We start from the raw sequence: 22,417 nt of genomic DNA on the forward strand, positions 1-22,417 counted from the left end.
ATCCAGTTTTTAAGAATTTAAATAATGGTGGCACATATTGCCACCATTATTTGTTGTCTACAGTCATACTTTGTTTTTCTCAATGTGTAATTTGGAACAATTGTAAGCAAAAAACAAGATTTTCTATCCCCTGAAGTCTATCTTTTCTGTTTTAAGATTCAGCATTTGCTGCTAATCCTTGTTACTTAAATCACATAAAAGTTACTAAGTAGCAATTCAATTCTAAAAGTGAAACTCATCTCTCAGATTGATAACAATAGATAAATAGACACAGAATGATACTTTTTCAAAATTTGACATGTTCAATATGATAATTATGGTTTATAGCTAATAAAAACCCCAAATTCTGTTTCTCAGAAAATTAGAATAATTCAAAAAACTGTACCAAAGAATAGCTTTACATTGGCTTCTCTGCACCACGTTGTAGCCAGGTCCCAAACAAAGCTCTTTAAGAAAGGGCAGTGTCATTGTTCATTAACCTTCAGTTAAGGAATTTGCTAATCAAATTCAGTAAGTTACTGATTAGGTTGTGATTTAAACTTTTAACAAATACATAATTCCCATATTAAGGAAATCCAATTTTAAAGCTGGGACTATCGTTGACAAACAACCCCAGAAAACGCTGAGACCGTCTTTATTTTCAGTGTGAAGTGTTGCAGTTACTCCATTCCTTATTGTTTCTACCTCTCTACCTCTGGAGGCCCCATGAGTTCACGTGTTCAGTTCAAAATGAATAGAGTGAGAGTTATTGGCTGTCCTGATGATATCTCAAAGGAGAACTGGGCTTTCGGCTGTAAAATGCCCTGCTTGAGCTGCAGGTTGCAAATACTTTGCCTGATTAGTTACTGTGTGTTTTTCTTCTGTAACAAAACACCTGATTACATCCACTGAGAGTTTATTTCCTTCGTTGCCAAGATTTGCCATCCAGAGTCTACAGATATATGACATTTTGGTTTAGATTTGGTGAGTCAGTTCAGTTCTATTTCAACGTATGATATTGGGAAATGTAGCTGATCATTGTGGAGGTAGCAAAAGGAAAAGCAGAAGGACTTAACAAGTGTAGTATGTTTTGAGTATGTGTTTGTTTTCTTGCATGGTTCTTCACACTGTTGTGATCAGGTTTGAGAAAACATTTGAGCTGCAAGGCCCAGTGGGCTGAATAATGAGACTTGCAATTTTTGCCTGTCAGTGAGCACTATTTTTCTATTTTTGTCAGACTAATGCGTTACTCAGAGAAACATTTTGCATTCACATAGCCATATTCCATCTAAACCAGAAAAGAAAAAAGAGGAAGTGCAGAGATAGCTGCCACTAAAATAATCCCAATGAAGGCACAGACTCTCTCCTGAATATTAATTCATCACCTAAATATCTCTCTCGTGTCTTTCATTGATTTGTTTGGTGTAGTGATGCTGTGCAATGGATGATTGGATGGTGCAGAAATGGCGTTTCTGTAAGACCTCCCATTGCACAGATATTTTAATGTGGAGAAGCAGCGGATGGCGGCAGCTTGGATCATTACCCGTCTTATACAGGAACAGCAATAAACAAGTCTCGAATGTGGCCTGGATGAGAAATTTACATCCCCAAATCTCATCAGACTTATATCTTTATCACTCACCAGAATATTGACAGAAGATAAACCATTCATCAGCCATTTGACTAAGCACTTTCCAGCAGCTCTGTTTTTGTCATAGTTATAGATGGCCCGTCACTGGCAAGGTTGTGAAGAGTTACAGTTTTAAAACCACAAACGTTTTCTGTCATACCATTCCTATGGTTTCAAGTTCTTTTGGTGCGAAAGTGCCGGAGTGACTAGAGTTGCATATTGCATGGAGTTAAGCAGCTCCGAACTCATTGAAGAGTCTTTATTAGACTCTTTCGGTCAAATGCAGTCCAGACTCATCAATGATTGAAAAATATCAATAATCTTTAAAAGTCTCAAAAATAGACACAAACTTAAAAATAGCTTACACTTAATTCATCAGATGAAGGCAATTCAAGACAATTTTCACTTTAAGAAAAAAACACTCTGGCGATTTGATATTAAGAGATCTTTCGCTATGAAATCTTGTTACATCCCTGTAATAAATATACCTCAGCTTAAGTGGCCTGCCAGCTAACATTGACTTTTCTTCTTCTTTTTCTCTTAACTTTAAACAGAGACCTGAGTAACAACAAGATTTCTCTGCTGAGAAACGGGTCCTTCTATGGCTTGGCTGCCCTGGAAAAGCTGTAAGTACTTAAATCAAGCACTCTTTACTGCTTTGTCCTCCCCGGAGTCCTAGTAGCTGTCATCACCATGGCAGTATTGGGCTTTTAAGGTGTAAAAAGGCAAACAGGGAACATGGTGGAAATTAGAAGATCTTTGTCAGTTTTTACCCTGCAGGAGGCTCTCCTGTTTTTTTTTTAAACTCCCATGCCTTGTGCTTGACTAGCACTGCAGCAGTGAAAGTTTTAAAAGGGGATAAAATACAGCATTATATAAAAGACTAATGCGACGCAAGATCCATGAGGTTTGACAGCGCAACTGACGAGCCATGTCCATGTCGATGATTCTCGTACCGCATGCAGCGTCCCAGAGGGTTGCATTCATGAAGCCTGATTATAAGCTATGTGACGGCTGGCCCAGCTTTGCCCCTGAAGTCAACTATTGATTGCTTTCACTTCCGTCCAGCCCTGTGATCACTGATTTTCTACCTAATGGTGACACTGACATTGGCTTCTGATCAGGAAATCAAAAGAGAGGCCAACACCACACAGAGCAGACAGCTTGATACCTCACTCTCCTTCAGTCAGACATCCACATGGAAGCACAGACTCACACACAGGCTACAAAAGTGACTGGTGTAAAAATGATGACAAATCAGGTTGGTCCCTGTCTCCCTGACTAGTTGACAGTTAAATCCACTCTGGAATATTGTCAGTGGAATAATTCTGTTCACTTTCTTCTCCTCTTTGTGATGTTGGTGGACCTATATCACTCGTCTCTCTGGGTCAGATTAGTGATATTCAAAATATCTACTTTCATCTTTTTAGCTTTGCTACAGTAATGATTGCCTGGCTTTTAAATGTGCTTGGTCACATGTTTGCCATGGCTACCCTTTCAGAGCAGCAATTTGTGTGGCCTATGCCTCCCCTTTGTGCACTCCATAGACATGTTGTGTCCATCCACCTTTCCCCATGCAGCCTTTGGCAGTAATGTGCCTGTGTCCAGTGGCTGATGCAAAGCCAGGTAGCCACAGTGGGTTGAAAGTGGCAGCCAGATGTTCTCTCGTCTGCCCCAACTTTCTGCTTGGACGGTTGGCTATCTGACTGGATTGGATAGTTGAGCTGAACTGGCAGCTAATTGAAAAGTCTAATAAGGTCTGCATTTGCACCACCACTGCTGCAGCTAGTCCGAATACATCTAAACGAACACACATTTTAAAGTAGCGGTGGAAGTTTTACATTTCTAGAACATATTTTGTATCTAAAACTTGTATTACACAAACTTTTTATTTTTTATTCATTTTTAATTGTCCTCTATTATTACATTTAACTGTGTTCATCAGTCAACATACACTTTTAACCAAGGGTATTCAGCACTTATTTGCTTGTTTGTTACAGCGAGCAAGTAAAAACTGCAATCAGTGAGTTAACATATGTAGCATGTGGTATATACAGTGCTGAGCAAAAGTCTTAGATCATCCCTAATTAATTTACAGTTTGTGTCCAAAATTTCAGTTCTTTATGCGAAACACGTTTCAGGGTCAAAAAGCTTTTTAGCGCAGATGAGCATTGTGGATATGATACTGTTGAAGTTTTTTGTATCTGTCTCCTGAAGGTTCTTTTTTACGTTGAGATCCTTCTGATCCTCTGTTCTTTTCTGCAAGCCAGGGCTTCAGCTACTGAATGCAAATGTGGAAAAGTAATGAAAATCTAACAGGGTCACAGTATTGATTAAAGGGTCCGGACATTTGCACAAACAGGATCTCAAACCTTTCCTCATGTTTATTTTATATTTCTAACAGATTTGTTTTTGGTTTTCAGTTGAATTGTACAGGATAATACATGGAAAATGTGTTTAAACTATTTATCATCATCTCATTATTTCACTTTACAAAAAACTGTTATTTTAACAGAGATGTGTACACATTCATGTCAGCTCTGTTTTATGAGGATGTTTTATTCTTGTTTTATTGAGCCTCATCTTTTCTTTTATCCACTGGCACGAGTCACATTTAGTTAAAAACAAGAATTGTCTGCAGGGTATTATAAACATAATAACAGGACAATTGCCAGCATAGCCTTGAATAAACTTTGTGACCTCTAACACACCAGTTCTCTTAAGAAGGCTAAAATCATCTTGGCTGACCACAGCCATGCTTTATGGGATAATTTTCCATCTACCTTCAGAAGGGAGGTGCAGGATGCTGCACTGTGAATGAACAGTTTGCAAAAATGTTTTATTTCTGCTGCCGTCAGCTTGGTGAACTTGACAATGTGGGAATCAACTCAGACCTTTCCTTTTCTTTTAATGTTGTTGTGCTTGTTTTTATGTGATTGCTGTCTGCACAGCACATTGTCCCTTGGGAATAATAACAATTACCTTAGACCTTTGAGAATCACTGTACTTGTTTTCTGTTGAATTATGCACAATATACATATCTTATTTTTAAAAATACTTATCATCATACCCATAGGCACTTGAAGAATGGCGCAAACGGATGACATTTTAACAGGAGTGTGCATACATTTATTTTTGTGACCCTATGTTTTGGCTAAAAATCTATTTGCCCCCGTAGTCTGACAAATTTTTTGTAAACTTTTTTTTTAAATTGCAAACTAAAAATAGCTATTAGAAAGAATTGAGCATTTTAGTCCCACCTACTTTCACCTATTAGTTGGTTCTAGCCACAGTTTGATTTGGAAACAAAAGTAGTTTCAACCCAATGCGATCTGTTTAGTCAGATACCCATGGGGAGAAAAAAGCAAATTAATCTCAATGAGCTATTAAATCTCCTTTACTCCTCTTAAATCAGGTCCAGTACAGCAGAAATATTTACCTGGACTTGTAGTGCTTAGTGAAAGGCTGCTAGGACCTATCAATGTGCTGCAGCAACATGCGGACACTAGTTGTTGTCAAGCAATCTTTCTCCATTGCTTCTCTTCATAGAAACAACAATCCAGTGATTGTTTTCTAACTAAAGGTAAATGTTAAGTCTTAAAGGGGGCTTAATAAACCAGCATATATCCAACACAACAGAAATTAGGAAGAAACAAAAAAAGCTTCAATAGGGATCAAACATAATCTTTTTCATAATGTTCTGATTTCTTTGGTCATCCTTGGAAGGCATTTTAAGAGGGGTAAGGACACTTTTAAGAGCCACTGTTCCTCTGAAAATAAAGAAACAGCTCATGTCCAAATAAATCTCTGAATGACCCTCGGGTCTGCACAGTTATTGATCAAGACAACTTTAGAACATTACCAGAAAGTCTGACCTTAAAAACACAAACATTTGGCAAATCAGTTTTGCACATTAGTCTTTCTAACATCAAGTTTAATGATAAATTTCACCATCACCTCATTACTCTGTGACATTCTAACAGTTAGGTGTCAGGTTGACATTAGCTATACAACATGCTAGACAAATAACACACAGTTCTTGTTTTTGTAAAACTTGATGTTTTACATGTTTCATCTAGAACCTTAAAAACCCATAAAGCTTCACATGGTGGTGCAAATATTAGCTAATGTTAGCTGTTCACCAGTTTTATAAAGGTTCTTTCTATCTGGATTATTTAAAAATAATCAGGAGTCCCTTGTCCCTTTATGTTGTTACTGGATTATTTTTGTCTTGCAGCTTACCGAGCATAACCATTGTAGGTTTTCCATTATAATGTTTTATTATGCTTATCTTCATTTCTGTCATCATCATCATCAGATGTTGCTGTAGAATTGTAGTTCTCCAAGGGAAAAAGCTTTTGTGGAACTTTATCTTGGTGGAGCAGACAGTGTATTCCTAAATGCAGGGCCCCTGTATATTGGATGATGGCCTGAATCCCCCCATATGGACACCGGCCCATTACCGTCAGCCAAAATGAGTCCCACAGGGGCAAAGCAAAAACAAAGCCCATCACTGTTCTCTGTTCAGTACACAGAGTCTTGCTTTATTAAAGGTTCCCACTGTTAACATCAATGAGACTGACATAGTTTTTAGTTCTCATGCTAATTATGTTGCATTTTGAAGCTTGTACAGAGTAATATTTTTAAGGGAAGCTTTGGACTGAAAACACATTTTATTAAAACTAAATAAATAAATAATCCAATCTGCAGGAAATGTACTGTGGTCAGATTGTTGAAGAAATTGTCAAATATTCTACTACAAGAATGCAAGATGTATACTTTTGAATCCTAAGGCCCTGAACCTTTGCAGAAGTTGTACAGATGCATGTTTCATATTATATTAATTCATTCTTAGCTGAAAGCAAATACCGTTTTTTTTGTTTGTTTCCAGTCTATTTGACCAAACATTATTCATTTAGCCAGTGGAATTTAAAAGCAAGTTGAATGGACAGAAGTTACTTCAACCCAGGACAAAAAACAATATCAGAATTCCAGGTGGCATCTGCAATAGCTCATTCTGAGAAGTGGATGTCAGAGGTGCAGGGAGGTGCTCTTTGCAAACTTTTCACAGTTTCAACAGACAAAGTGACGTTTATTCATTTTTCCTCAAGAATGAGCCTGCCTGAGCGGTGATTGATTGAGTGGCAAATCACTGAAGGACACGTCCTTCCAAAGGTGTTGCCGAACAATGTATGTACGAATGGAAGACCATGCTTTCAGTATAGATAGGAAATTAATGATTTTCTGTGGCCATAAATCAAACTGACCCTAAGAATGTTTTTAGGGAGGTGAGAGGTTAATGGTAGATAGAAAAGAAAAAAAAGCAACAGTGGCTTTGTTTAGTCAGTCATACCTAATTTGCCAATATATAGCAATCTTACAGTCAGTAATGCCTGGTTCACACAGCAGGATTAAATTCCAATTTTTGACCCGATCTTCCCCTTCCAACATGCCCCGATTATTTTGATGACTCTTGAGCTAATCTTATGAGATATTCCTGCCGTGTGTGGTGTGTTAAGAGTGATCTAGTCTGCTGGGAAGGACGTCTAGCCCTGTCCGACCTCAAATCGTGTGGGTTGATCTCTGAGGAGAAATAAGCACACGGCCTGTTGAATGTGACATTAGGCCAATCAGAAAGCATTGTGACGGAAACACGAAGGGAAATTACTTTGAACTCACGTTTGATCTCAAGGGAGGTTGTGAGATTCCCCGTTTGAAATCTAAATGTTTGTGAGTGAAATCTGTTCATGTGAGGTGTGTTGTGCTTGCCGTGTGGCTGGACACCACACACTGTAGGACCAGACCTGTTATACCTATGATTATTTATTGTCACGGGTCTCTCAGGTTTTGAAAATCAGCCGACAATTTGAAATTCCTGCTGTGTGAACCAGGTGTAAGAACTGTAGATGTTAGTAATATTTCTGGCAAAGCAGCAGAAGGTGTGAGATTCAAAGAATAAGATAACCTTGTGTAAACATACCACTGTATCACTCTGGTTAAGTAAATGAGTATAAACTGGTATATTTACATGTATGAAATTGCAGTTGGTTTTAAGCAGCAACCTGAATAATCAGCAGAGATGTCTCTGTTGAAAATAGTTTCTTTTGAAATAGTGTGTGACAAATGTTGTGCTTCCTCTTCATTTTTTATCACCTCACTAAAATAGCTAAAGTTGAGTCTTCTTCCCTCAGTAACAACCTTCACGCAGAAGAGTGTTTTGTTTTGTGTTAACCTGTTAACACATAGGCATGACTCATTTGCAACTGAAAAAAGATTGGATTAATAAGTTTCAGGCTGGTGAGGAAAGCTTAAAATTGATCAATTTATTCAAAATATTTTTCTCCTGTTTATATATATATATATATATATATATATATATATATATATATATATATATATATATATATATATATATTTTGTATATATATATTTATATATATATATATATATATATTTTTTTTTTGTATATATATATATATATATATTTTGTATATATATATTTTTTTCTTTGTAACTGAAGCAAGAAAAAAAATACAAACAAGACCTTTTTTGTTGTATTTTGATTTGCCTTAATCATGAACTTGGACATTTCCTTAAAAAAATGTCTTCAGCGAGACTTTGCTTAACTTTAAAGACCCCTGGTTTAAGCTAAATCTGTTGCTACCTACAGTTAGATTTGCACATAGTACTATCTCAAATAACCATTAATTGTTTTTTTTTTCTTGCTGTTTATTGAGATGTTTTACTGTAAGGCCTGGCTGATTTATTCCCACTTTGTTAAACAAAGGACATAAAGTATGATGAAGCCTTGTATGGATCAAAGCTGGGTTTTGAAATATGAATCATTTCATTGTTTTTTTAGAGGGAATCACTGCAGGGTCACTGTTGACAAATAGCATGTGAGCTCAAAGGGTGTGTCCAATTCTGTAACCAAGTTTGGAGACACAGTCAGGCTTGGCTTGTTTCTCTTTTCTGTCTGACTCCTGGAGGTTGTTGATCACCGATTGTTGGCTGCTATTAAATGCAGTTGCAGATGAAACAAGATGGATTGCATCAAAGTTAGATCTTTGCTTTTATCCTCATTGACCCTTGTTTAGCTCTGATAGGATATCTCACAACAGCGAGATCTGTAGCTCTAAAATAAGATAGTATGGTGAAGCTGCTGTTCCTCATTATTTCAGACGTTTACTGAGTTTTTTTGTTTGTTTGCCATCTCCTCTAAAATTGCCTCCAGTAGTTTTATGTGACTGTTTTACATGTTTGACTGTGGGCTTAAATGAGAGTGACTGCTTATTTTTCCCATTATTTTTGTTCTTCAAAGGAGCAATTGAAATTAAGAAAATCAGAGCAAATATTTTAATAGGCGACACTCATCAGGAGGAATAGGCTGCGCAGTGTTTGAAAACTGTTTACCCGTTGCTGAAAAATGGGTTCAGACTGCAGAGATCTTTAATGACAAAAATGCCCTTGAGATAATTTTTTCCATGAACAGCATGGGTAAACTCCAGAAGCAAATATTATAGAAGATTTATTTCAATTAGTAAGTGTGGCTTAAAGTAGCAAATTACTTTGGGCTTTGTCTCTTGCAATGTAGGTTAAAAAAATAATTGGCACCGGAGTCATGCAATTTATATAATAGGCAGACAACTATAGGATACTTCATTGCCATTTGATGGTCTGGCAGTGGTAGTTACAAAGCTGTCAAAGTGCATACATGTTCAGTCATTTTAATTGGACTGACCTGTCTGCCTTCCTCCCCTTCTCAGTAAAGTTTCAGCACATATTTACTATTCATTAAATAGTTATCCATCTCTGTTAGGGTTTGGGTGGATGGAAATATGATGGACAGGCCTTCATCTGTAAACTGACCCACTCATGTTGTGTGGGTTCACCTTTGCCATCAAGGTGTTTGATGTCTTTTTTACCTTTCAAAACTCTGCAGTTATTGTATTCATGGTATCATAATCAGTGATGTATTGGTTATATCAATAAAATCTTTTCAATTAACAAAATGAATACCTATAGCTGAAATAAAGATGCCATTACTAGACATTGGAGATTATTTAAAGAACAGAAAGATTGCAATTATTAAAAATAAATATGTGCACATGTCTAAATGTCCCACTGGCAGTTCCTAATGTTTGATATGGCTTACTGCCTAGGGTGGTATCACTGTGAGGGAGCAGCATAAGAAAGTGTATTAGAATAGCTTTTCTGTTTGAACCAGAAGCCAAAGTGAAGTGTTTGTCCTCTTGTGTTTTACGCAGTGGTAAGGACTGTCAAAAAATATGGATTTATGCTGCAGCTGTCTACTGGTACTAAAGTTAATATTCATTAAACAATTCTGATTTAAAATTGAATGGCTATTTCGAAGATGCATGTGCAATCTGGACAATGTTGAACCACCTTTGGTTAAAAATGTTAAATATTTAGACTGGTAAAACCTGAGCTAATTATTAAAATTACAGAGGAGGCCAGTTTTATTAGTCAAGTTATTCTATGCTAAATGCAGATTCTCTAAAATACTTTTTTTGTGATTTATTAAACTTTTACATTATTTGTGATAACCAAAAGATGGATGATTTTTGTTTATATTAAAAATCTTGTGTTGCTCTTGTGAACCTAATATATTTTATAGAGATACTAAGATTAAAAATTGTGACTTTTGATCATGATTATTTCAAACCTTTCTTGCCTCAGGGCTTTTTATACATTTTAGAGGTGCTGTATGTTGTGCGAAGGTAACATTTACACTTGAATGAATTTGTTTTGTGCAATCTTTTTTGTTCAGAAAAAAAAGAACTTGTTTGGACCATGTAGACCCCTCTTTTGTACATGGCCCCCTCTCTGGATGAAGATGGGGGTGGTTGGGGACTGGGGTCAGGGCGGGGGGTCGGGGGGGGGGGCCGGGGTCGCTTAGGTCCAGGCACGAGCCCGGGCTAGCCTGGACCAGGTTCAAGTGCTGGGGCGGTCTGCCTGTCTCCACCCCCGGAGGGAAGGGGACCATTTCCTGGGTCCGGGGGCTAGTTGTCCCTATGGGGTATCAGCACATGGACCTGGGATTATAGAGTATGTATGGAGAGTGTGAGTGAGTGTATGACGTCCATTGTGTTTGTCTCTACGTTGGGTGCGTGGGTGTGAGTGTTTTTATGTGGACGCATTAGGGTGGGAATGTGTGATTGTAATTGTGTGTGCCTGTTTTTTGTGTCAGGTTGGGTCTTGGGCTGCTTGGGCTTCATAAGCGTGCTGCTTATGAAGCTAGGTGGACAGGTGGACCAGGTGAGGTGTAATTAGGGAGCTGGCTGGGAAGGAGAAGGTGAAAGCAATCCTCCTAATAGCTGCAGCACAGCAATGATCAGCATACAGGTCCTTCTCAAAATATTAGCATATTGTGATAAAGTTCATTATTTTCCATAATGTCATGATGAAAATTTAACATTCATATATTTTAGATTCATTGCACACTAACTGAAATATTTCAGGTCTTTTATTGTCTTAATACAGATGATTTTGGCATACAGCTCATGAAAACCCAAAATTCCTATCTCACAAAATTAGCATATCATTAAAAGGGTCTCTAAACGAGCTATGAACCTAATCATCTGAATCAACGAGTTAACTCTAAACACCTGTAAAAGATTCCTGAGGCCTTTAAAACTCCCAGCCTGGTTCATCACTCAAAACCCCAATCATGGGTAAGACTGCCGACCTGACTGCTGTCCAGAAGGCCACTATTGACACCCTCAAGCAAGAGGGTAAGACACAGAAAACATTTCTGAACGAATAGGCTGTTCCCAGAGTGCTGTATCAAGGCACCTCAGTGGAAAGTCTGTGGGAAGGAAAAAGTGTGGCAGAAAACGCTGCACAACGAAAAGAGGTGACCGGACCCTGAGGAAGATTGTGGAGAAGGGCCAATTCCGGACCTTGGGGGACCTGCGGAAGCAGTGGACTGAGTCTGGAGTAGAAACATCCAGAGCCACCGTGCACAGGCATGTGCAGGAAATGGGCTACAGGTGCCGCATTCCCCAGGTCAAGCCACTTTTGAACCAGAAACAGCGGCAGAAGCGCCTGACCTGGGCTACAGAGAAGAAGCACTGGACTGTTGCTCAGTGGTCCAAAGTACTTTTTTCGGATGAAAGCGAATTCTGCATGTCATTCGGAAATCAAGGTGCCAGAGTCTGGAGGAAGACTGGGGAGAAGGAAATGCCAAAATGCCAGAAGTCCAGTGTCAAGTACCCACAGTCAGTGATGGTCTGGGGTGCCGTGTCAGCTGCTGGTGTTGGTCCACTGTGTTTTATCAAGGGCAGGGTCAATGCAGCTAGCTATCAGGAGATTTTGGAGCACTTCATACTTCCATCTGCTGAAAAGCTTTATGGAGATGAAGATTTCATTTTTCAGCACGACCTGGCACCTGCTCACAGTGCCAAAACCACTGGTAAATGGTTTACTGACCCTGGTATCACTGTGCTTAATTGGCCTGCCAACTCTCCTGACCTGAACCCCATAGAGAATCTGTGGGATATGGTGAAGAGAACTTTGAGAGACTCAAGACCCAACACTCTGGATGAGCTAAAGGCCGCTATCGAAGCATCCTGGGCCTCCATAAGACCTCAGCAGTGCCACAGGCTGATTGCCTCCATGCCACGCCGCATTGAAGCAGTAATTTCTGCAAAAGGATTCCCGACCAAGTATTGAGTGAGATAGGAATTTTGGGTTTTCATGAGCTGTATGCCAAAATCATCCGTATTAAGACAATAAAAGACCTGAAATATTTCAGTTAGTGTGCAATGAATCTAAAATATATGAATGTTAAATTTTATCATGACATTATGGAAAATAATGAACTTTATCACAATATGCTAATATTTAGAGAAGGACCTGTACATCTTGCATTCATAAGTACTGTACACATTTTGGTAAAAAAGCTGGTAATATGAACGTTTCTGCAGGTGTAGAAGCAAGCAGGGTGTTATCTTGTATTCTCTTCATCCTTCTTTCTTTCCTCCATTCTATTCTCCTTCTCTCCCTTTTTCTTTTTGCCCCCCTTCTCTCTTTTGTGCTTCTTTTTTTTCCATTTTATTTCCGTTGCCGTGTCCGTAACAACTGAAATAATCCCAAAGCAGTTTCTAATAAAGTTTATTTTTATGAATAACAAGCAGAGCTTTAAAGCGTTAGCTGTAATGCTCCACTTGTGAAAGTAAAAGTTATGGGCTTTTTATGGCACTCAGACAACAATTCTGAGTGCTACTCTGCTGGACAGGACACGGTTAAAAATAAAGAAATAAATAAAAATTTTCAGTCCTAACACTTAGATTTCACATCAATAGTTTAACCAGATGGATGTTTGCTTTAACTCAACTCTTTCTGCTTTCTGGCTTCCAATATGAAGAAAATGCCACTTATAATATTGACAAAGGCAGCAGGTTCATATAGTTTAAATGCTTGATCCTAACTAATGTTTGGTGTACTAAACTGCTGCAAATAAGACAAAGATTGGTACAATTTTGTCATATAACCTGTGTTCTAACTAAATACTAATTTGTCATTAGATGTTTGTTTGAAGTTTAATCCCTTTTCCTCAAACTAAGAGGCTTGACTCAAAATGTAGTTGCTTTACACCAGTCTACCACTGAGAAGTATAATACAAGACCTATTAACAGATGTATGTTGTCGTCCCATTTTACTCAGTGGACATATAAAATTAATGCATAATGCAGCATCATTTTCCATTTTAACGAGTGCCAAATTGACGGCAGTCAGCTGCTCTTTTATGTATGCATGTGTTTCACATTGATCCAAAGTACATCTGATGGTATTTTAAAAATAATATCAAGTCTGAGATATAATTGCTAATACAAATAATAAAGTTTGCTAATTACAAATCTCTGTTTTTCCAGAAGGACTTGTGGGCCTTGTCAGTGTGTTTGGGTGCTTGTTTGCAAGAAGTGAGCATCATACATTGATTTTGTGATGTTCTAATAGTTTAGAATATAAGGCTCCAACCTTTCCATTTGTTTGGGCATTCACCTCAATTTATTTTATTAATTTTCTGTCACTAGAGGCCTTCATTTCACAATGCACAGACATAAAATTGGGAGACAGAGAAAGAGGGAAGACAGCAAATGTCCCAGAGTTGGGAATCAAACCCCAGACTTCCATCAATGCAGACAGAGCATCTAGATGAGATTAAGTAATGGTATCAACGGGTCATTGCTGCGACACTTGAATGGCACATGTGAAAATTCCACAGCATTAGTGTGTAAACACATCTTGTAATGTATCTCTTAGTCGCAATAAGCTGTCCCTCTGATGTATTCATTCCTGATCTTATCCCTCCTTGTCACTCCCAACGAGAACCTTAACATCTTCATCTCTGCTACCTCTAGCTCTGGCCCCGGTCTCTTCCTCAGTACTATCTCTAAACCATACAACATCGCTGGTCCTCACCACTGTCTTGTACACTTTTTCTTTCGTCCTTGCTGATACTCCATTATCATACAACGCACCTGACACTTTTCTCCAACTGTTCCTACCTGCATGGACATGGTTCTTCACCTTTTTCCACACTCACTGTTGGTCTGAACTGTTGACCCTAAGCACTCAACATCCTCTACCTTCTTTACCTCTGTTCCCTGTAACCTCATGGCCCCACTTGGGTTCCTCTCATTCCCACACGTATTCTGAAAGTGGAATTACTTATTAGTTATAAATGAACATAGAACTTTGAATCTTTGGCTTAATTCCTGCAGTCATTCTCAGACAATGAGGCAAAGAAGGAGACACATGCTGGTTTTTGTAAACCAGTTTCACTGAAGTTGGTCTTCAGTGAAATTGTCTACACAGGGAGACAAAGGAAAAGGGTAAGGGAAGGAGAAGGGAACAAAAAAAGACATAACCTCAAAAACATGGGATCTGGACATCTAAACCATTTGTAGGCTTCTGGTAAAAACAGGTCACCCATGGCACATTAAATATACCTGACCTCTTGAAACCTATTCTTTTTAAAACTAATGCCATGTTTCTTCACCTTCACCCACTAACCTTCAGATAAAACTGCAAACCTCCAATCTAGATGTTGCCCTTTCAGTGACAAAATAATCATGCTGCTGTTCTTAGCGTCACTTTTCTTAGGACATTTTGTGCAGACTTAGATATACAGTGGAGTTTCAAAGAACTTGGGAGCTTTTCAAACATTAACTACAAATTGTGGAGTTTATACAGTGTGCTGCTACCGCTCCTCAAACATGGACCACAGTGGGAGTCAAAAATGGTCATTGTTTAAACATTCATCTCATTTGAGCGACTCCAGCTGTTTCTACAGATATGAAGGTCTGGCTTCCATACTGTGGTTATATTCTGTTTATATGTGTGAATGAGTGTTATATATACTTTAAATGTTCAGTTTTATAGTAAAAGTTTAATCAATATTTTTCTATTTTCCTGGAAAACTAAGGATTCTACAGTGTTGTTTTCTCGTTTTAGCTTTTGTTTAATTGTTGAACTAAGATTGTGCTTTTGAGTGCACCTGCTTTATGTATCATTATTTGCATTTGTGCCATACTGCTAACAGCTGTTCTCCTTTTTGTGTGTTGATGTTAATTAGTTTTCTGCCTGCTGGGTTAGACCTTAGAGATGGATACTTTGCCCTGCTGGGATTGAATCATGGATGTGTTTCTAGCAGATGGATCCATTTACAGTAGCCAACACATTATTATTGCAGCATCATGCTCTCAACCAAAAAATGTGAAAAAAAAACCCCAAACGTTTATTTGTTGAAAATTAACCTTTATTTGACATTTATTTGGTGGGAAAAAGTCCCAAGGTAATACTTTTACAACCCCCTTTTGCCAATAGGGCATCACTTAGTCTTCTCCCGTAACATTTCACAATGTTTGAAATAGGGCTGCGCAATATTTAGCATTTATTTTGTTCACATTATCTTACAGCATGTAATATTACTGCATATGAATTTCGTCAAAAACTGCTGGAGATGCAATAAATATTAAGAAGGGAGTTGATGGCATGCTCCACCCATGGTAAGTTGTGTGACCAATTGGTGGGATCATCAACATAGCTTGGTCTCAGCCTCTTGGTTAGATAGAACATAGAGCAGAACTGCTTCCAATAACGAGAAAGGAACTGAGGACCTCTGTCGGAGACATTACCAGTGGGGAGACCATGGAGGCGGAAGACCTCACATGCCAAAATTTCCCCCATCTCTTTACCTGAGGGAAGCTTCTGCAGAGGAACCAGGTGGACCATCTTTGAGAATCTGTCAATGACAGTGAGGATGACAGTATAACCACTAGATGGAGGCAAACCTGTGACGAAGTCCATGGCGAGGTGAGACCAAGGGTGTGACGGAATGGATAGACGTTGCAGAAACCCAGAGGGTGGGCGTCTTGAGGACTGTGCTTTATTGCACTGATGACAGGATGAGATGAACTCTTTGACATCTTTGGTCATGGAACGCCACCAAAACTGAGACTGCACTACCTGTAGCGTCTTATTGATTCCAGGGTGACAAAAAAGGCATGATTTATGGCAGAACATCAGTACCTTCTGGACAAGATGGTCCGGCACGAACAAGTGATCTCCAGGGCATGCATCCGGGGGCGGAAGATCCTGGGTGGCGTCCCTGATATCTTTCTTAAGATCTAGCATGGTGACGGAAAGTCTTATGTCTTCCGGAAGGACAAAAATCCTCCACACCATTGGTCTTGGCCTCGGACTTTTCACAAATTCTGGAGAGAGCATCAGGTTTTACATTCTTGTTTCGGGATCTGTAAGACAAGGAGAAGTTAAAATGTCCAAAATATAGTGACCAACTGGCTTGTCATGGGTTGAGTCTTTTAACAGATTTAAGGTATTCTAAGTTCCTATGATCAGTCCAAACAATGAATGGTTCCTTAGCTCCCTCTAACCAGTTTCTCCACTCCTCCAAGGCGAGCTTGACTGCAAGAAGTTCTCGATCTCCAAGATCACAGTTACGTTTAGCTGTGAAGAGGGTCTTGGAGAAAAAAGCACAAGGGTGAACACAGCCATCAGTGGATCTTTCACCCCAGTGTTAGAGGCTTCAATCTCCACGATGAACTGCTTCTCAGAGTCAGGGGTGTGGAGAACAGGAGCAGTAGTAAACATAGACTTTAGTTTAGTGAAGGCTTTCTCAGCCTGATCGTTCCACACAAACCGTAATTTAGATGAGGTGATAGCATGGAGGGGAGATGCCACCTAGCTATAATTTTGGATAAACTGGCAGTAAAAGTTGGCGAAGCCCAGAAACCTCTGGAGCTGCTTACGGTCAGATGGAGCAAGCCACTCTGCCACTGCTGTGGTTTTAGAGGGGACCATAGTGACTTGATCAGGAGAAATGACAAAACCCAGAAAGGAGGTTGAAGACGTGTGAAATTCTCCGCCTTAACAAAGTTTTGGAGCAGGCGGACAGACTGGACACGGAGTTTGTGGGACTCAAGGGTTTGTGAGAAGATCAGAATGTCGTCGAGGTAAACATATGTAACACGTACCACCATGTCTCTGAGGACATCATTGACCAACGCCTGAAACACGGCTGGGGCATTGGTCAGCCCGAATGGCATGACCAAATATTCTAGATGATAAGCATTGCGGAGACCAAGCTTGGTAAAATATTTAGCTCCCTGAATCAGGTCGAAGGCGGAGTTCATTAGGGGAAGTGGGTAACGGTTCTTAACCGTAATGTCGTTAAGACCACAGTAAGGAACGCTGGACACTACTCATACAAAGGCTTTCGTAAATCTGGTGCTGATTGTCTGGAGTCTGGAGTGCTGCTTATAAAGCCAGAGGGGCAGGTGAAGTGGGTGAAGTCTGATTAGGAGCAGACTGAGAAGGAGCCGGTGAATGTAATCTCCGTGAAAGCTCTGGAAGTCGTCGTACAGGAAACCACCACCATCAGACCCAGGAACCTCTGAAGGCAGAGAGGTAAGTTAGTGGCTGAGCAGAGAACTGTGAGTAATGTAAAACTCAGGGAAAAAGCCACTTACCTCCTCAGAATCCATAAAATCAGGTAGCTGAGTTCCGGTTGCTCAGAGTGTAGCTGGGGTAATGGCTGGAAAGCGCCCCACAGGTTCTCAGTGTTATTAACCCGATGACTGAGCAGGTTGCTGTGGTCAGGGGACAGAAACTGGGTCAGAGCCGTGAGAGCAGACAAGGGCAGCAGGATCCGAGGGCAAAGCTTGTATCTTTGTCCAGGGTATAGAAACGAAGTCATGCACAGGAAGGCAGACACAGGCTGGCAGATCCAGGGGTTAGGCAGGGAGGGTTGGTCAGGAGGCAGAAGCAAGGCCGTAGTCCAGATAACTGAAGCCAATGAGGTATCCGACGAGGGCAAGGCAGAGCAAAGAAATCCGTGAGGCACAAAACGAGATCCGATCAGGCAGACAGGCAAGAAAGGAATGCTGGACACTACTCATACAAAGGCTTTCGTAAATCTGTCGCTGTTTGTCTGTAGCAGTGCTGCTTATAAAGCCAGAGGCACAGGTGAAGCAGGGGAAGAGAGAGTCCAAAACACAATCCAACCAGGGTGAGGCAACAGAGTCCAAAAACAAAACTAGACCCAGAGTCCACAAAAACATAAAACAACCTGATGAAATTGTTATGGAATTTTCTTATCAAAGTAGGTAGAAGTTGACTCATACAAGAGAAAATCCGGACTTTGTCTTTATAAGTTTTATTCAAAGGCATTCAGCATTTGAAGACCCTGACACCGAGGTTAGTCAGTGAAACAGAGCCCCGATCAACATTTACACACAGTATTTATACCAGAACATGACAGTGTTATCTCAACTTCAAAGAGTCTGTGGTTTACGACCCTAGACCCTTCTCGGGTTCAGAGGTGAGAAGGTTATCTAGGAACAACCATCTACTCTCCCCGAGGCATCACCGTAACAAATGTCCTTAACCATTAAACTTCTGATAATGGCTTTTACAGCTTCCTCCTCTAACACAGATGTTCACTGGAGTGAGGTAAACCAAAGGTCATACACTGTGGAATACCTACTGCAAGAATTTCCATCACAGAATAAACTGAAGTCCAGTCCAAACAAAACCAGCCGCAAGGGCTGATCAGGAGACCAGCAGTGTGGCTAAAAGAACCCACGAAGCGAAGTATCCGGAGGTCTGCGGCGTGGCCAGATGAACCCACGAAGCAAAGTGTCCGGAGGTCTGCGGCGTGGCCAGACGACCCCACAAAGCAAATAGTCCGGAGGTCTGCGGCGTGGCCAGACTAACCCACGAAGCGAGATCCTTGGAGCCTTGAACCTGGCATCCGGCTTGGACCTAGGCTGGAACCCTGAAGACTTGGGCCTGGCGTCCGGCTTGGACCCAGGCAGGAACCTCGGAAACTTGAACCTGGCATCCGGCTTGGACCCAGGCATAGTGTCGTCAGGTGTAGTGTCAGGTGGTGAGTCAGTCGTGCCTGAAACGTGGTCAGTCAAAAAGTCAGGCTGTGGGTCAGGCTGTGAGTCGTCAGGTTGTGGTGAGTCAGGCCTGGAGTCAAGCTGTGGTCTTGAGTCAGGCCCGGAGTCAGGGTGTGGTCTGGAGTCAGGCTGTGGTCATGGAGGCAGCCCGCCCACGGGCTCCCCCGGACCATGGCATGGATGTGGAGCCATCCTGCCCACGGGCTCCTCCGGAACATGGCGTGGATGTGGAGGCATCCTGCCCACGGGCTCCTCCGGAACATGGCGTTGATGTGGAGGCAGCCTGCCCACGGGCCCCTCTGGAACATGGCGTGGCGATCCGGCAGCGGCTGGCTGTGGCTCAGTAGACCCGGCGGCGCCCGGCTGTGGCTCAGTACTCCCGGGCTGTGGCTCAGTAGGCCCGGCAGTGGTTGGCTGTGGCTCTGAAGACTCGGCGGCGGCCAGCTGTGGCTCTAGAGACCCGGCAGTGGCCTCGAGGAGGGGAGTGAACAGACCTCCAGCGGAGAGTGGCTTTGGAGCGTCGAGCCAACCCCTCCCGAGGAACGCCGCCTCCAAAATGAGGTGCACAAAGTCCAAATCCTCGGGGAAAATCTTCAGGTAGCTGGCAAAATCCATAACCTGCAGCCTTATGAGCTCCGCCTATAGGTTCTCCGGTCTGGACAGGACCCACGCCAGGCAAAACAGCCGCGAGGAAGCCATGGCGGGTGGACCCTCAGTGGGAGAGTAGGAGGTGCCCACCCGGACCTTCCCGGTGTCGACTGCCCTCCGGCGACGACGTCGTCCTGGGCAGGAGGAAAACCCAGCCGGAAAGTCTGATGCGGCTGGTGGAGATGAGAATGGCTCATCTCCACCAAGTGCAAGGGAACCAGAGAAGTATAATAAATAATAATAATAATAAGGAAACCAAGAAAATAAACAGGAAAGCAACGCCAAGGGAACTAGGAGCGAGAGGAGAACACACTGGGGGCAAAACAAAACCAAAAGTGTCAGAAAACCACAAATAACATGAATACAAAACACAAACGAGAAACATCTACTGTAGCTAAAAGTAAACAAAACACAAAACCAAAAACAAAGTCCAAAATGTCCATACCCTGACACCTTTAGTAACTGTAAGTTATACTTCTGCTTTTTTCCACATATCTTTAGTTTTCTTTAGATTTCATAAATTAATAATCACAAAATAATTATCAGATTAAAAATGTAATGCCTTTATTTACATTCTTGTCGGTTGTAGAGCTACTAAAGCTGAACTATAGACTGAGAAATTTAGTTATTAAAGACACAAAGCACTTCCCGTTGTAATGGTAGTTTTTTGTTTTTAAAAAAGTTGCTGCAGTTTACCCTGTGACTTTTTTGAAACATTTGAAAGTTATATTGTAATTTAACAACCCTTCCCAACTTCAGTGTTGAGTCTACATTATATGAGGTAATGTATGGACGTACATAACCCTGATTTAGACCTATATATTTTGTTTAGTTTTAGACCAAGCAACACTGCCTGTTCTAAAAGTGGGCAAAGCTAGAATTTAACTTTTTATCATCCACAAAAAAGTGTGGAAGTCATGCAAACGTGTCTATTTGATTCAGTATAAATGAATTGAGACTTTTTTTCTATTGTGATGTTGCAGTAATAGAATTATTTTTGTAGAAAAAGATTTGAGAGCTCAAAATTGAGAGAAGAGTGATAAATATAATATATTTACATATTTGTACTGTACTAGCAGATGGAAATGCAACACATTTTAGTTTGAGGTGTAGCTTGACATTTGAGCTGTACAAGGTGTGTAATCACCAGACATCAAGCAAGTTGTTGTAATAAAAGTAAAATGTCAGTGTTCCAGTTTGATTCATCATCTTTAACCCGAACTAAACATTCTGATACAGCAGTAGCACCTTGGAGTTTCCTTCATATCACAGAGAAGATGTAGTGCTGACAAAGATCATTTTAGTGGTAATTGTAGAAGAAAAAAAACAGAAAATTGCACCTTTTTGATTCTGACTGACCAAACTTGGACTGTTCTGTTTTGTGAACTGTTATATTTCAATTGAGCTGTTTGATAGCTGCAAATGAATTTTCTTTTATGGACAATAACTGTCACATTGACCATTTGAGGTGATGTTACTCTTTGCACCTGAGAGACTGAGAGAAGTAACTACAAATAGCTCAATAAAACAGGAGCTATTTTATTTAAACAAAGTTAAAAGCATACTATGGTGACATTTTTAAAAATGTTTTTACCTATTAGCTCAGTTTACAGTTTGCTAATTGAACAGCAGTTTCTGTGTATTTTCCAGATCAGGGCTGTCAAACTCAAGTCCTCGAGGGCTGGTGACTGCAACTTTTGAATATCTCCCTGGGCCACAAAACCTACTGTAAATCCAATGGCTAAATTACCTCTTCATAAAGTAAAGTTTTACAGAGTCCTATTAATTCCCTAATTATTAAAATGAGGTGTGGCCAGGCAGCCTGCAGCTCTCACATCTGACTGTAATTCCCTGATTTGGCTGCTGTGTATTTAGGAACCTGATGATTGACCATAATGATATTGTCAAGTCTCGTTGAATGAAATCTATTATTATAATAAAAGATACTCACCTCATGCTTACTTTATAGCTGTAAGGATTACGATTATTGATTAATTAATATTTATGAAGAATTATAATTTAAAATCATAATTTGAGAAGAAAATAATAATTTCTTAAGCAAAAATCATTACTTACGAATATAAATCAGAGACATCCTATGGTGTTGTGATTATGGGCTCAAAGCTCTTTAATAATTACAAATTATTAACCAAAACCACCAACTGTCACTGTTTATTCAACCACTTCACCGAAGATGGAGGATCTTCGACCTTGTTTTGACAGATAAATCACTCTTGCACGAAATAAACACAAACACTTCTCTTAATTATATATATGAAGATTTATTGAAGCCAAATAATCTTGATATACCATTATTCTGGTCCAAAAACCTTCACCTAACTAACAAGCACTGTTCTACACAAAGGGAATAAAAATGACTACCTAACAATAATAATAGAACAAAAATATATGCGCATTTAGTGTCTATGAAGATCAAACCAGCAGTTTTATGGACAAAATGTGTAATTTGGGTTAAATGGAAAGAGAAGCCCTCCTGGTGCTGATGTCTCGATTCCAGCGGTCAGCTGATAAAACGGTGAGCTGGATGCTCTTAGCCACTATCAGCTGATCACACAAAATCTCAGACAAAGGGTCATAAAACTCTGAGGCGGGAACTCAGTGGAAAATCTCCAGCAATAAAACTGGAACAAAGAGTGGTCAGGCCACGAGGTACAGACCGCAGTTGCTTTGAATGAAAACGTTTAAA

The 22,417-nt window shown here is 40.2% G+C and overlaps 1 protein-coding gene and 1 long non-coding RNA gene across 2 annotated transcripts in view; one reads left to right on the forward strand and one right to left on the reverse strand.

The window, feature by feature from the left end:
* The window catches only part of LOC124858850 (adhesion G protein-coupled receptor A3), a 317,892-nt gene that overhangs the window by 21,347 nt on the left and 274,128 nt on the right, over positions 1-22,417 (forward strand). Inside the window, exon 2 of the mRNA XM_047351126.1 lies at positions 2,164-2,235. Coding sequence (XP_047207082.1) covers positions 2,164-2,235 — 72 coding nt within the window. The remainder of the gene's footprint in view (positions 1-2,163; positions 2,236-22,417) is intronic.
* LOC124858851 lies at positions 15,378-17,806 on the reverse strand. The gene is made up of 2 exons (XR_007035955.1): positions 17,629-17,806; positions 15,378-17,552 (listed from the first exon to the last, which is right to left on the reverse strand). It is a non-coding gene; the product is annotated as an uncharacterized LOC124858851 (long non-coding RNA).

This window comes from Girardinichthys multiradiatus, chromosome 22, assembly GCF_021462225.1.
Source record: "Girardinichthys multiradiatus isolate DD_20200921_A chromosome 22, DD_fGirMul_XY1, whole genome shotgun sequence".
In the NCBI taxonomy this organism is placed as follows: Eukaryota; Metazoa; Chordata; class Actinopteri; order Cyprinodontiformes; family Goodeidae; genus Girardinichthys; species Girardinichthys multiradiatus.